Genomic DNA, 15,443 nt, shown 5'->3' with positions numbered 1-15,443 from the left:
AGTACCAAAACTAAAATTTTGAAAATCTCTATAATTCTCAAACAAGTTAGATAAATTCAAACAAGACAAAGCGAATGTTATTTGTAATCCTGTCTGTAGCAGACCTGTCAGTCGGTTCGGGTCAGTTTGAGTACAAGAGTGCGTCACGTTTTCGAGTCAATTTTGGTCGTGTCGGGTTATTTTGGGCTTCAGATCTGTTTCGATATGTTGGCCGGATCATTTTTGGGTCAAGCAGGCCACGTTATTTCTAGTCCAGGTCATTTTCAGAAAAAGTACGTTTAGTAGTGTATTATTTGTTTATTACCTATTTTTAGTTTAGTGTTGATTGATTCTTTATTTTAACGTAAATAATATAAAGTGTGCTTTTAAATTAGTTATTTCAAGTCTTTTTCTCAATTAGTCATGTTTTGTCGGGTCGTTTTCAGGCTTGGTGGTTTCGGGTCGGGTCATTTCGAGTAGGGTCAGTTCCGGGTCAACAAAACTCGGGTCATATTTGGGCCGGGCCGCAAATTGAGTTCAGGTCACATTGGTGAGCTATAGTTCGGATCAAGTTCAGGTCTCAGATCAACCTTTCCGGGTCTTCATTTTGCCAGGTCTATCTATAGGTATCATTTCAGGACGGTCATCATTAGGTGACAAATGAAAACATTAATTATCGTTAACCAATTGTGTCAACGTTAGAATTATTCTTAGAACTCCATTTAAAACCAAAAACAAAAATGGCACTATAACAATACCTTTAGCCTACTATATTTAAAATTCATGCAACGCACGAGCAACATCCTACTGTACTACTACATCCTGCTGCATTACTATGGTTGAGACTTGAGAGTTGAGAGTTGAGAGTTGAGAGTTAAGACTTAAGACCCTGGGGGATTGCTTCTCTGCTGGACTGCTGGAGTAATACATGAGTTCAAGCAGGATAATTTTTTCATACAATCACAACCAAATTTATTACAGTGTGCAAAAGAATACACTCCACACGTAGACCAACAAAATTCACATTTCATATAATTTATAAATATCCAGAAAGTTCGTTCTTTTTTAGGAGAAGCATACAAATTAGAGTAGTCACCAAATCCTGTGATTTACAACCCAGAAATAATCAAATGTTAAAACTGATGAATTGACGCACATTTACAACTTGGAGATCATCTAGAGAAAGGTCCAGTATATCCACCCCTATACAACAAAAGAATTACAATGGTCGAAACTCGAGCATGATGTTAAAAGGCACAACCAAAATCACTTAACTCCCTCTTTCAAAAACAAGGGAATGGAAAGTCTGAAAACACACAACAGACGGAAACACCACCAAAATTTCCAACATAACTTAATAAACCTGAAATAAACCAAAATGAGATCACTCACACAAAACTACGTCAGGACGAGAGCAATTAGAATGTGCTTTCTGAAACCATCAAAGTAAAGAAGAAATGATTTGGCCGTACATTGAAAACACATGGTTTAGTGTGAAAATAACTTTCAGCATTGAAGATGAGGGAAAGTCATTGTTCTTCAAGCACCGCTGATAGCCAGTTTGACACAGATGAATGAATTTCTGACTGAAGGTCTGCTGATAACGCTAGAGGCGTGATAGCAACCTGCGACATTATATGCAAATCTTCAATAACTGGATGAAAACTTGCAACTAACAATTTGAGAAATTGGAAACTTACATATCCGTTTTGCACAGCTTTAAAATCCAAATCCTCATCTGGGTTTTCGATTTCTTCAGCGGAGAACTGAAGTTAACCAAGAATTGTGTCAGCAGGGGTGATGAGGCAACAATTAGTGAAAGAGAATCCCACCTCTAGGGGCATGGTTGAAGTATTTGTTTTTTTCTATGTTGAAAAACTTAAGTGCAGCTTGATGATAGTCATTTAATGTCACTATGGGTCAATTCGAGTAATTCTGGATCGCGTCAAGGGTGTAACAAAGTTGAGGCCAGGTACCAATTGGATTATGTCAAATTCGGCCGTATAATCGTATTCCTGTTACTCTGTTCGGGTGTGTTTCTGGACTCAGTCGGGTCATTAAACTTACTCGTCACTTACATACCTCAAGGCGAAAATGTTTTCTTATTGATTGCTGGGAGTTTTGCTTCCTGGCAACCCCAACTGATTCAATCTCTACATTCTTTCTCTGCGTATTCACCCGGCGTGCTGCACCCTAGAAAACAGTGACAAAAACATAAGGTAAACTGACATATTCTGGCGCCTAAAAGCATTATAAGATGGTGCTCACAGCTGCTGAAGCGTCTCTTCCAAGCTGAGCAAGCTGAATACCAAGGCTCTGTTGATTGGCCATAAAATTTATAGCAGAAGGATGTTTGTATGAAGAAATAGCCCGCCAAGATAATCCAGATCTCCACGAGCTCTGTTTTGTCACTCTAAAACCCTGATAATTAGCCATATATTAACAACTGATATTGTCAAACTTCACCGGCGGGCAGTTAGGTCATATCCATTCACAAACTTTCAAAGACATGATAGGGTGGATAACTACAAAAGGTCTAAAATTAATGCACACATTCAATTTTAGTCACACATGCAATTTAAAATGTCAATGCTACACAATATGAATAGATCTGATATCTAAAAGCATGTGAATACTGGTTGAAACTTGAAACATTCAGGAGACCTTAGTGCAATAATAGAAAAATAAGCGATCAATTTCTACAAGACTCGCGTACAATCAAGGTGGCAGAATACTCTAAGACTGGAAAGTCAAAAGACATGAAAAGCATTTCCGAAACTTTGTTACAACGGAAACCGACATTATCTAATAGGCCTATCTGCTATCCTCCACTGCTGCCCTATGTTACTCTACTTGGGGTCTCACTTCTCACGTAAGAACAAGGCAAAAAAGCCAAAAAGTATGAGATTCTACAAAATAGTTGAGTCTAATGTAACTCGGCGAATTTTACGAAGTCCTAGGAAATTAAAAAAAATATCATAAACAAAAACCATTAAAATATAAGATTAAACCCAAAAAAGAAAACAAAATGATTTAGGATAGTGCCAGTTCAGTTTTAGCCTTAATCTTCTGTAACCTTCAAGCATCTCTCTTTAAAACAGCAAAAGGACTCCCAGCGCAAAGCCATTTACCAAGGAAGAAGTAGGTCCCAGCACAAAATCCTTTATGAGGGTAGAAAGATAGAATATCTCCTTACGAACATTGCACTGTTTTCACAAGTTAAATGTGTGCACTGTTGAGACCCATAATTCATAATTATTGTGAAATTGTGAGATATTTGTGCTATGCAGCAAGTCTCATTTCAGACGGGTGGTATCCTCTTACTTTTTTTTTTTTTTTTTTGGTCTAACGAAGCGCGCACTTAGTCGCATTACAATAGAGGGGAGGGGGGATTTGAACCTGGGACCTATTGTCCACAATACCGCCGTCTTAACCACTAGACTAAGACATCTTCGGTTGGTATCCTCTTAAGTTAAGAAGATAAAATGTGACCATTTCACGATAAAATGTGAACATTTCCTGATAAAAAGTTACCATCAGTTTATTGTTAGAAAGTGACAATTTTGGTTATATAACTTTTTATCATTAGATGGTCACTTTTTATTATAAAATGGTGACATTTTTCTCGTCTTAAATGTCGAAATGAGAATTTGTGCTGTCTTTGTGTGAGATATTTTTCTTCTGGTTTAAAGGAAATGGAAATTCAGAAATTCCAACTTTTGAGTCCTATAAGTTTGAAAATTACATGCTTGGAAACCAATAACTATGGCAAAAAGACCACACCAGCAGATAATCAAATTGGAAATGATACAGCTCCAAACCAAATATCTGTGTCAATTCCAGAACTAAGACAACGAAATTGGAAATGAGATAAGCTAAGTGTTGCATAAACCAGAAAAAGAAATTCGAAGTTCAAGCAAAAACCACGACAGTAGAGACCTTCGTCATACATCAGCAGCACTTTCAATAAGTCCCAAATCTAACTTAAAAGAAGGGTAGCACACTAGAAAGTCAAAACTCAGATACCAAGAATAATGACATTACTATGAACTATGAAGGCCATAGTCATACACTAGCTATAACAAACCTTGTTTGCTGAAGGAGAAATTGGTATCTCTACATTCAAAAAACAGCTTTTGGGGAAACTTCCCTCCTCAATGTCTCGTATTGCTGCAGTTATTAATGGCAGACAAATTTCCACTGCATCCTTCAAATCATTTTCTGAGCTTACATCATTTTTCCTGCACCATAAACATTATTTTAAAATATTTTCTATATCATTTACGTAAAGGAAGATGAAAAAGTAAGCAAAAGCATCGGGTATAAGGTAGTACCAATCTATTGATATACAAAGTGCTGGCACACCACTAATTAATGCCTCTCTGGCACCAGCAATAGCCCCGGAATACAACCTATGTATAAGAGAAAACAAACATAATCAGAAATCAGAAACAATAATACCATATGCATATACTAATCATAACTCAAGTAAAATATTTTCAAAGAGGTGATTTTGCATAACAATTCACTAAGGAAACAAGGAAAAACTTGGGCAAAAATAAAATTACAAAAAATGAACTACAAACCAACCAAATACTTACATATTTTGACCGCAGCTTGACCCCATATTAATTCCACTAAGCACCTGAAATTCAGCAAGCTAAAATTAAAATACAGTTCATCAGTAACTCGAAATGAGTGACAAAGTAGAAGGTATACCAGTACAGGCTTTGACCACGAAAACAATGCCTGTGAGAAAGCTAATGAGACACAGTCTGCAGGAGTACCTGATCAAAGTAAAACACAAAGTGGTCAGTGTCGATGCTCCCGACATAACGTCATTCTACGTCTGTTCCTTATTATATGCAATCTCATTATGGAAGTAAGCCTTAGCCTTTTGAATTTACAATAAAAAAAATTATTTACAAATATAATGGAACCTAAATCATTAGATTTTGTAGCCCAAAAAACTTTACATACGAGTACATTTTACAATATTTACTTGTATATTTTGAGAGCTAATTAAAGAGAGAAAAATGTGAGTGTCGATATGTGAAAATGTTAATACTTAATAATATGAAACAAAGAGGGCAGCCAAGAAAAAATCAGAAACAAGCCAATAAAAAAATCACGTGAAATCATCTACCAAAGGTTAAAAAGGGCAAAATCTTAGAAATCCTCCACGCCCTAACTTGTCATTTTGCAACTGCTCAAACACACGGAGAGCAAATGAAATCCAGAGTGCTGTAAATTCTCAAATACATTGATTTGGGTTGCATATTGTGGTTATAAAGTTGATAATCATAATTAAGCAGATAAAAAGCAAGCACCAAATGCTAAAACTGCTATACAACGTATTAAACAACTGTCCGCTTTGGCTAAACTACAAAGGCACTACTTAACTTATTTCATCTTCGAGTTTAATCAAGAAAATCAAATAACCAGGTAAACTGTCAGCACAGCATAGAGGTTAACACATGTCAAATCAAGCTTCTAATACTAACCAACCTCCACACATATAGCACACAAAATTTGTCAAGACAACTTCTTCGTATTAAGTAAACCCATCAATAATGTGATCTCAATTCAAAAAGTAACCAACTATGTTGCGATCAATCACATGATTCACATATTCAACAACAACAACAACAACAACAACGACATTCTCACCGAGTCTAAAGAGCTCCTCCAAATAGTGGTAAGGGGGTCATATTTTATCCATTATTAACAAAAAAGAAGGCAGTATCCAAATGACCTGATAATAAGGCTGTGTGTCTAGAACTACATCAATTTAGTAGAGTCGGGGGAACTAGGAACTAGAAACTAGAAACGGTCACCCTCCAGCATTGAAAATTTGTAGTTATAATTTTGGATGTTTATCTAATTTACCAACTACAAATCCTGGTTCCGCCACTTGAAAAGAATGTACTGGAGAATTCTTTGACAAAAGAAAAAAAAAAAAAAAAAAAAGTACCAGAAACTTGGAAAGCAGTGGCGCCCTTAATATCGGTAGAAGTGACCTCCACCGTCTCCCGTACAGTCAACGAATGTCCAGACGCAGATTTATCACTATCATTATTACATCAACACGTTCCTCCATTAATAACACTTCCTCGGAGAAACAAAAATTAATGAAAATAAATTATGAAGATAGAAAGAAAGAACGTACAACTGAGGAGCGCAGACATTGACATGATAGCGACCTTGGCGAACGAGAGCGTCAACGAGTGAACCGAGTCCCGGCGACTCGATTCCATCCGCGTTCGTCACCAAAATTACCGGCTTTAAAGCCTCTTCCTTCTCCTCGTCGAGGTTTGACTGAGTCAACTCGGTTGACTCGGAGGGAGGAGGCGGTGAGTCTTCTCCGGCGCCATTTCTGCGGGAGGTTAGAACTTGTTGGAGATTGGCGACGAGTGAAGGAGGTAACGCATTTCTGTTGATTGACATTTGATTGGATGGATCTAGATTATGCTTCGTAGCTGCCTTCCTGCTATTATTCGATCAGATAGTAGTTATTTTCTTTTGGATAGTTTTGTTTGATTTACTGGATTCAACAAATCGACAAAATGCAGTGAAATTAGATGGAATTTAATTTAATTTGGGGGGGAGTTTTGGTTTCCTCTCTTTGTTTCTAAAGGACAAGGAGGGACCAAAGGACGAGGGAAATTTTCTCAGAATTTGTCAAGTTTTTATACACGCAAAATTTCACGTGGTACTGGAAAATTTCAAGTGATCATCACTCTTCATAAAATGATGATGATTTTTTTTTCAAATCAATTATTTTTCGAGAATGATGATTTGAAAAAAAGATAAGTAAAATTGTCAAGTTTGAAAATCGTGACCAATAGTTATGATCACTCAAAGTTTATTTGGTTGAAAAGCTTTGACACATAGTAACTCTTAACTACGAGATCCAAATGCAACAAAGTTATTTTCCAAAACCTTGTTCTCGGAAAGATGATCGATTTGAAAAAAAAATCGTCATTTTCAGAGTTTGTAAACACGAATTATGGACTTTTAAACCTCAGGGGTATCACGTGAATTTTCCTTTTTATATATTTTTGGGTACATATTTTTGGGTACGTCTTCATTGGTTATTCCAAATTCCAAACTACTAACTTGAATTGAATCGAATCGGAATCTACGGATTCGAACCAATTTAAATTTTAAGTTTAATGACGGATCTAAATGTTTTTAGGTTTTTTATTTTTTTGCCTTATTTATGTCCAAACCTTGTTTTTCACCGATCTGAACCGAAAAGATCATTTTGAGAGTAGTTCATTGTTTACCCTTAGATTTGTTTAAATAAGATTGTTCGTGACATTTTATCCCTACCCTTTAAAAAGAGAGAACTTGGTGGTACTGTAGCTATGAATAGTACCACCCAAGTTCTCAACTTGACCGCTGATCTCCCCCTCTACATCTCCTCCCTACATTTATCTAACACTCACAGCCATTCCTTTATTCCTTTCTCTACCGAGTACTGACTCTCATCCACTCAAAAAGACAAAAAATCAACTAAAAAAATTATCGAAAATCTCCTCTACTCACAGGCATTCATCACTCCTCAAAAAAAATCATCGACCTCTCCAGCTCAACTCTAATCGAAAATCTCTTTCAAAGGTATGTTCTTCTTTTTGCGATTCGAATTCCATTTTTGTTGTTTATCAGTTTGATTTCGTTATTCATAGGGTATTAAACTGATTTTTTCAATTTTTGTTGTTAATCAAAATGTCCAATCAATTAAAGTTTTCTTTGTCAATTAATTGATTGGATATTTCTGATATGTTTATTAATCAAACTGATATTTTGGTAAAGTTATTAATTAACAAGCAAATATTATACTGATTTTTTCAAGTTTTGTTGTTAATCAAAATATCCCAATCAATTTTTGCTGTTGTTTACTTTCATGATTTTAGTGTTAATTCACACTATTGATAGTTTGTGATGGTAGTGGGTTTTGCGTTTAGTCTGTCCTTTTATTGGCTGTCAATTTGAGCAATGTGTTTACCTCACATCCTCAGATTTGATCTTCCTATGTCGGGTTTTGATTACCTCTTTTACATGTCCGCTGATTTCGATTGTTTAGTTAGGGTTTTGATAGGTTTTAAGTTTGCTTAATTAGCGGTCTGATAAATCACATGTACTGGTTTCATTGGCCTAATTTCTACTGGTTTATTAGGCGAGTGTTGATTGGGTTTGTTATTTCCGTTGTCGCCTTTCTTCTTTTCCTACTGTAGTATCGTATGTATATGTCTTCACGGAGCCTGCGGGTGCCATAGGTTACGGTCCTGGGGCGGAATTTATATGTTGCGTTTTTTAGCATCCTTGTTTTCCCCTTTTCCCATGGGTTACCGTTCTATACTTCTATGGATATCCGACAGATCATGTTCGTTTTTTTAATGCCTTCGGGTTTCCTTCCAGAATAATGGACGTTATTCGGGCTGGCTTCTTGCATGTGCATGCACCTTTTGGGTTTGAATTTTATGGTGCTAACATTGCAGCTTTCAGTGAAGGCATAAAGGTTTTACCTTCTTCTCGTTGGTTGTCTTAATGTGTTTGCGTATGTTTTCTTACTTGTAGAGTCTACAGGCTTAACATTGACTTACTTGTGGCATTTTACGTTGCAGTTCCGGCCTTATTTGGGATCGCCCGTTCTATCTTGGCAATGCATTTAGGATTGGCAATTGTGACAGCTATACCCGGGCAAGAGGTACTGATATTGTTGACCTAATATGTACTGCCTTTTTTTCCCGTGAATATTAATCTGTTTAAATTGACCCTCTGATGGCTTTTGTCTGCTGTGGTTGTGTCCTGTTTATGCGTGGTGCCGAGGCATGGAATTTTTTATTGGCCGGGAAACTGTCAAGGTAATTACGTGCTGTGTTTGCTGAATTGTTTACATTTATTACCCTTTTGTCTGGATGTTTATGACCTTAATCTCAGCTTCTCCCGTTTGCATTTATGGCTATTAAACATTTCAGATCTGTCACAACTAGGGATTACCCATTTTACCTTGCTAACACATGTGACCTCCTGATGGCTTTTGTCTGCTGTGGTTGTGTCCTGTTTATGCGTGGTGCCGAGGCATGAAATTTTTTATTGGTCGTGAAACTATTAAGGTAATTACGTGCTTTGTTTGCTGAATTGTTTGCATTTATTACCCTTTTATATTAGGTATCTCCAAATTTACGGTTTATTTAAAACTTTTAAAGGCTCACCAGATTTTAAAGTCACATTTCATCCAAATTTTAATATTGTAATTTTTTTGGCTGGCCAATGCATGTTTCCATTTTCAAAAATGAATTCAATTGCTTGAGGTTGTTTTTTATTGTTAAGGTTTAATTAGAAGGAAACAAAGGCGATGTGTATTATGGATAATTCAATGTCTTTAGGAAAAATACCATCAAATTGTTATTATATTCAATAATTTTATTGATATTTATTGTTGCAAATGATAATAAACAATAAAGAAGAGCACTAGCTGATAAACATGAAATGTCAATCTAGAATGAGAGCATATCGTGGAAAATTGCAAGGGGCGATAGAGTAATTAAAATTTTAAGTTAAATCTTCAGTGTGGACAAAGTTTATTTTGTAGTGTGGACAAAGGTTGTGATTTTGGACATCGTTTACTTATTTTCTACACCAGATTCACATGGTCTCTAATGTTTCAGGTTTTAGTATTTATTTTCTGTGAATTGTTTTTAATTTGTTTCTTAGAGAAGTTGTTCATTTGCATTAGGAAATGAACTAACCTCCTTTCTATAGTATTGTTCGACTTGATTCTTGTTGGCTGTCGACAAAATTACTTTAATTTCTATTGTGAACTTTGTTTAGATTATAAATTTACCTTAATGAATGTAGTCATCCAACACTGTGAGTGTAGTGAGTCGATGCCCGGATTACTAGCAGTAACTTTTTCTTCTCGTTTTTTTTTCCAAGCCACTTTCTTAGTTGTAAACATTTGTTAGTTGCTCTCTTAGTTGATGATATTTTTGAAAACTGCTTTCTAAATTCTTGAATTCCATCACTAAAAACACAAACCAGAAGACTTGTAGGAGGAGCAGTGTGGCAGGAGAGGGAGGGGGGGGGGGTGTTGAGGTAGAAGGGGGTACGCGGAAACAAGTGAAGACTGATTTCTTGGATGTAGATTGCGACAGGATCTAGGGAAAATGAATAAGGGGTAGGGGTAGGGGAAGACGGGACAAAGGTGGGTAGGGGAAGGGAGGGAGAAGTAGGAGTAGAGTAAGGCATAAGGGGAAAGGATATGGGAGAGTAGGGGAAGGAAAAAAGGGCCGGAATGAGGAGGGAAAGAGAGGGGATAGGGGTGGTGGTGGTGATGGTGAAGAAGAGAAGGACATGATGGATTCTTTCTTATTGGGTACTTCCTTCAGTATTTGTAGAAATTCACTGATTCTTGTAACGGACTAGAGGAGTGGAGGATTATGAGAGGCATGAGGAGGGGAGGGGGAAGGAGGAGTAGCAAGAGGGGTAAAGGCATGAGGGGGAGGAGGATAGGTTAAGAGAAATGTCTTTAAATAATAACTCTTATAATGTTTGACAGTCAGACCTTTGTTTGTTATTTACATTTCTTTTTTTTTTTACTACATTCTTTGTTTGCTGTTATCCACAATCAAGTATTGTGAGACCTAAAACGGTTCAGTACTGTGTATTTTATTCTGCTATTTCCTACTGTTATTCCAGGTAGTTGGTTCGACTTTCTACATAGTGTGACCAGTTTTTATTGGTATATCAAGAAGGGAGTTGAATGTGCGACCAACTGCTTTCTTCTTCTTCTTCTTCATAAAATGCTCGCTTCGGTCAGATGAACTTCAGAAGTTAAGTAATATGGTTCTGGGCAAGATGGTTTCAAGTCAAATCAACTACACAGATTCAAAGGTTAGTTACCCCATTCTCTTTGGATTTTGTGTTGTGCTTGTGTGCTCATCTTCTTAGTTCTCGTCTACGGGGTTTATAGCGCTTTCGACAATGTTTCTTTTTCATATTTTGACGGTGAGATTTGGTATACAGTTCAAATGTGTGTAATTCATTTAACCAACTATGATGGAGGCAGTATATTAGGAACTTTGGAAGGAAAATAGCATAGATGATATTTTCAAATCATTGCGATTGCTTTCTGAAATGGTTTTCACGGGTAGTTTACTACCTATATAGGGGCTCTGAAATGTAAATTTCAATACCACGATGAACTAGAGAACATGGCATGAAAGATAACCTGTGGTCAGTTTGATGGGATTTAGGTACTCTGATATTTGAATTTTGCCTTACCCTGATTATCAATATTGTCGTTGATGAGGGGTAGGAAGTGCTATCGCCATGATTTTTGGCTTACACTTAATTGGATATTCTGAGATAACCCGGTAAATGAAGAGCACTTTATATCAATTCCATCGTTAGTTTTATTGGCCAACATTAAATGTTGGAAGCCTGGTTATGGCTTCCGAAGGTGATTGAGAGTCGTGTTGAATTCAACATTAGGCTTGTTAGAGATTGATGGTGAGTCGGATTCATGGCAAGTCAGACATTTTCTGATGAGTGACGGCAATGCCATGTATTCATAATTTCTCTTGTTGCCTTTCATTTGATTGGGAGCGGATTTAAAGTCAGCTAGGGTAGGCTTGATCCGGCCTTGGACGGTGGTTAGAGACGGAGATTTAAACCCCTGATATAGTTGGTGCATTTGAAGTTGGGAAAAGCAAAGTTGTTATAATTATAACTTGTCGAATGAAGTATGATGCATATCTGCGAAAGTGGCCGCACTGACAACCGTTAATTCAATAGCCAGCATTTCTCAAGAATCATCAAAACGTCCAGTCGTCCGCCCTTCATTCGATGAAGTGCTTTGGAATTTACGCGCAAGTCAACTTCAAGAACCATCATAGGGGAGCTTTATAATATTCCATGTACATGTGTAAGTGTTAACCAATTATAAAGTAAAAAGCTTAATAAGAATAAAATCCAAGGAGATTTTTTTGTTGATACATCTAAAGTGCCAGTTAATTTACAGTGTATGAAAAACAACATGATTGTACTGTGCCACCCCGACTAGAGTGTATGGTAGTTACGGATTCATGTCCCGTAGTTAAGTGTTAAACTTATAATAGCACAGTTTGAAACACGCGTCATGCAATTATTCGATAGTGCACAAGTGTAATTGTTTTTGAAGAAACAAGAATATGAAGAAAGCTGAGTTGGAAATCTTTGATATTAGTCGAATTTTGTCAAAGTTTTGTGCTTTCTTCGTTAATTGGCTTCGCGCTAATTGTTTTAAGCTGCCGTTTAATGATTTTTAAAATATATCAACTTGACCTATTTGAAAGGAGAAACGCAAAAGAAGAAAGTTATTTTCATAGGTATTGACACTGCAAACTTGTTATAGAATGAGGAAGCTTTTGTATCCAATCAGAGCGGTTTATGGAAGGCTCTTAGCAGTGCTTTTTAAACTTGTCGTTATTTAAAAGTTTATTAGGAGTAATTAACAACGATTATAGGCCAACAAATAGAAAGACGGAACGCATAATGGCACCATATACATCGTAAACTGTACAGGCAGTGCAACCATAAACTATGCCATTTTTGTTCAGGATAAAAGACGATATCCAATTTTATTGCGGTGCTTACGTATGCGGTCACTCAAACGGTTTTTCAGATTGGGGTCCCGTGCCCGATAGGGCGCGGGGCAATGACTAGTTTTACTAAAAGAATGTGTTAGAATACAAGTGAGTGAATGATAAGATCTTGATCAATCCTACCGGTCTGCACGGTTTTAGATTGAAATTCTAACAGATATAATTTACCATTTTGATTTCGGTTTATTCTAGTCCGATCTTAAACTAGCACACAATCCTCTTATTGAGCAATTTCGTATAGTAAATTTTGGGCATGTTTGGTGATATGTGCATTTTAAATGCACTTGTTAACTCATTTGGCATCATATTTAGCTTGCATATTACGCTTATAGGAGTTGTTTTGCATGTCATTTCCCCGCGTTTGATCCTTTGATATTGTATGTTGGTTTTGTAGGAAACGTTGCCCAAAATGTGCATTTACGAGCCATATCTGACCCGTGAAGGTAGTTTGAGGTACTTAGCCCGAGTTTCAGCTGCAAAAGGAGCTTGGGGAATGCTTAGAAGAGTCAAAAGGCAGCGGAACCGCCATCAAAGCTTGGAACGAAGAGAAAAGAAGCAAAGGGCGTTTCAAGGGGCGTCAGTTGACCAACCCTAAGCTTGAATCGATTGACATATAGCCTAGGTCCATTGACTTGCGAGTTAAGTCAATCGACCTGTGTCGCTTTTTACTGAACGACTTAATTAATTAGAGTCATGTTTTGATTAGGCTAGGTTTATTATATAAGAACTATTACTTAGCCTACTTGATTATTCAGTTTCAAAACCCTAAAAAAAGCTCGACTAACAGAAGAGGTGCATTGCCACTCGAACGATAGTGAAGAGGCACTCCCTCGACATAAACATAAGGAATAGGCACGTTCTAATAGCGATAGTGAAGATGTAGTCTCACTAGATTACAATGAAACAAATGATATTACTACTATATTAAATGAAATAGATCTTGAAAAGAAAAATGCAAGAAATGCAAAAAAGATGTGATTCTAATAAAAAAATTAAGAAAGCTATGTTAAGCTCTTTAACTTTTATTGTATCTCACCATATATATGCGATGCGGCGATGCCCCATTATCCATATCTAGCTACTAACTATGGTACCAACTTTTATTGTTTACACATCACATGTGGATTGGTGGATTTCTCATAGTTGGTGTTGCTGCGCATGCACCCATTTTTCTGTTAATTATTAACATTAATCTTTTAAATCGGATTGTAAGTTGATGTTAGATTCGCACTCTTGCTAATTTCTATTACATTTTTTGATTCAGTAATTAATTTATCCTTTGTTCTTCATTCATCTTCCTTGATTTCATCTAGTCTTTATATATTTTTTCTATAATTCTTTGTTTTACGTTCAATTATTCAAATCCTCATTAACTCACTTATAATTATTAGTGTTGTAATTGTTATTTCAATTGTGAGTAGCATAATTACTAACTACGGTGTAAGGGATGTATGGATTAATTAGGGGTTTGTATTCAATCATTAAGTTGATCAACTTTATAGTCGAAATCGTTAATTCCAACATTTAATTACAAGTAATTAGTTAAAAGACGTTAATTGATTATTTGATTTGGTAAATTGAGAGCCTGAAAAGGATTAGACTTGTTCCAATCGATAAAGTTCCCTAATACGTAGCGAGAGCCCGTTAGGCGCATTCTAGGGCGATTAGTGATCCAAGAAGACCTTGTCACTACCTTTAAGACCAACCTATGAGATTGATTTATGACCCTTACCTTACCTTACAATGTCCATAGTGAATCGACCCTAGTCCCTTCTCCTGATACCTTTACTCTTAATTTCATTCTTGCAATTTACTTATTATTTTAGTTTAGTTAAACAACCAACAACTTGAATTGTCACTCGACAAAATTTGTTAATAGTATTTATGATCTGGTCAGAAAAAAAAAACCCTTTTAACCCCTTATTGAACCTCGTTTCGCATGCTTATTTGCACTTATTAGGGTCATTTAGGCGTCTTTAGCTTCCTATTTGATTTTTTATGAGATTTTGTGCCATTTTTAGAAAAGGAAACAAAAGAGGCATAAATCGCGCTTAAACAATGCAAATTGAAGCTAAATGGATGCATCTTGTAACACCCCCTTCTTACCCGGCCAAGGTAAGTAGAAGATGTTACCATCTCGATTTCCCGAGGCGGTAAATCGGAGATACAATCAAGAAACATTTATTATAAATAAAAACCTTAGTGATTACAAACCATGAATAAATAAATAAAAGAATACAACTCGTGACTACTATCTATGTTATCTATCAACTATCCAAGTACTCGACTCCAAGTCCAAAGCGCGGCCCAAATCCCGATCACGTCAACAAGAAAAACATGTACTTAACCTTCTCCTCATATGATCGGAAATATCATATGGATCGACACAAGCCACCCCGAGAATAGGTGACTATTACACAGACACAACAAACGTCAGTTTCAACAAATAAAGTGTGACATGACTCGAGTGTGTGAATATGCAACATGACTACGATATGAATGACATGCTATCAAACAACCACCACCACGGTACTGGGACACGCCCAGACATACCGACAACTACACTGCTACCAGGATACGCCCAGACATACCAAAAACCACAAACAGGTACCGGGACACGCCCAGACGTACCGGGTGCGAAAGCCAACCGGATTCCCTGCCAAACGTCGTGTCTCAACCACACGAGTCCCTCCGTAACTCAAGCCATTAATGTGCACATCCCTCTTAGAGTGGGAAGCTCCAAGAGGCAACTTAAGCGTAAGACGGTCTCACAACCGTCTTACGTCTCCTCAATCACCAAGTAACACCACC

At 36.8% G+C, this 15,443-nt stretch overlaps 1 protein-coding gene and 1 long non-coding RNA gene across 5 annotated transcripts; one reads left to right on the top strand and one right to left on the bottom strand.

The window, feature by feature from the left end:
* Positions 1-985: 985 nt before the first annotated feature.
* Positions 986-6,867, bottom strand: LOC141605746 (uncharacterized). Of its 2 annotated transcripts, XR_012526455.1 has the most exons (11): positions 6,149-6,643; positions 5,954-6,048; positions 4,699-4,766; positions 4,581-4,624; positions 4,314-4,391; positions 4,067-4,220; positions 2,248-2,400; positions 2,062-2,172; positions 1,680-1,745; positions 1,452-1,604; positions 986-1,342 (listed from the first exon to the last, which is right to left on the bottom strand). XR_012526455.1 is itself a non-coding variant. In XM_074424630.1 (10 exons), exons 1-10 carry the CDS (start codon positions 6,424-6,426, stop codon positions 1,509-1,511), a joined length of 1,143 nt encoding a protein of 380 aa, XP_074280731.1. In that variant the 5' UTR covers positions 6,427-6,867; the 3' UTR covers positions 986-1,508. The 2 variants fall into 2 exon arrangements, 1 of the variants encoding a protein (XP_074280731.1); XM_074424630.1 differs by having other exon boundaries at positions 986-1,604; positions 6,149-6,867.
* Positions 6,868-7,454: 587 nt separating this feature from the next.
* LOC141609076 (uncharacterized) lies at positions 7,455-13,367 on the top strand. Of its 3 annotated transcripts, none has more exons than XR_012527189.1 (5): positions 7,455-7,602; positions 8,404-8,503; positions 8,610-8,849; positions 10,687-10,881; positions 13,027-13,367. It is a non-coding gene; the product is annotated as an uncharacterized LOC141609076 (long non-coding RNA). The 3 variants fall into 3 exon arrangements; XR_012527188.1 differs by lacking the exon at positions 7,455-7,602 and adding an exon at positions 8,964-9,101 and having other exon boundaries at positions 8,408-8,503; XR_012527187.1 differs by lacking the exons at positions 7,455-7,602; positions 13,027-13,367 and adding exons at positions 8,964-9,101; positions 11,607-12,146 and having other exon boundaries at positions 8,408-8,503.
* Positions 13,368-15,443: the final 2,076 nt, after the last annotated feature.

Source organism: Silene latifolia, chromosome 10, assembly GCF_048544455.1.
Source record: "Silene latifolia isolate original U9 population chromosome 10, ASM4854445v1, whole genome shotgun sequence".
NCBI classification, from domain to species: Eukaryota; Viridiplantae; Streptophyta; class Magnoliopsida; order Caryophyllales; family Caryophyllaceae; genus Silene; species Silene latifolia.
Note: the sequence above shows the minus strand (reverse complement) of the source record. Positions and strands in the feature narration are given on the sequence as shown.

Coding starts and splice junctions, on each gene's coding strand:
- LOC141605746 (XM_074424630.1), bottom strand. CDS start 6,426: ATGTCAATCAACAGAAATGCGTTACCTCCTTCACTCGTCGCCAATCTC. Junction 6,049..6,148: donor AATGTCTGCGCTCCTCAGTT/GTACGTTCTTTC, acceptor TAATAATGATAG/TGATAAATCTGCGTCTGGAC. Junction 2,401..4,066: donor TTTCTCCTTCAGCAAACAAG/GTTTGTTATAGC, acceptor GCTAATTATCAG/GGTTTTAGAGTGACAAAACA.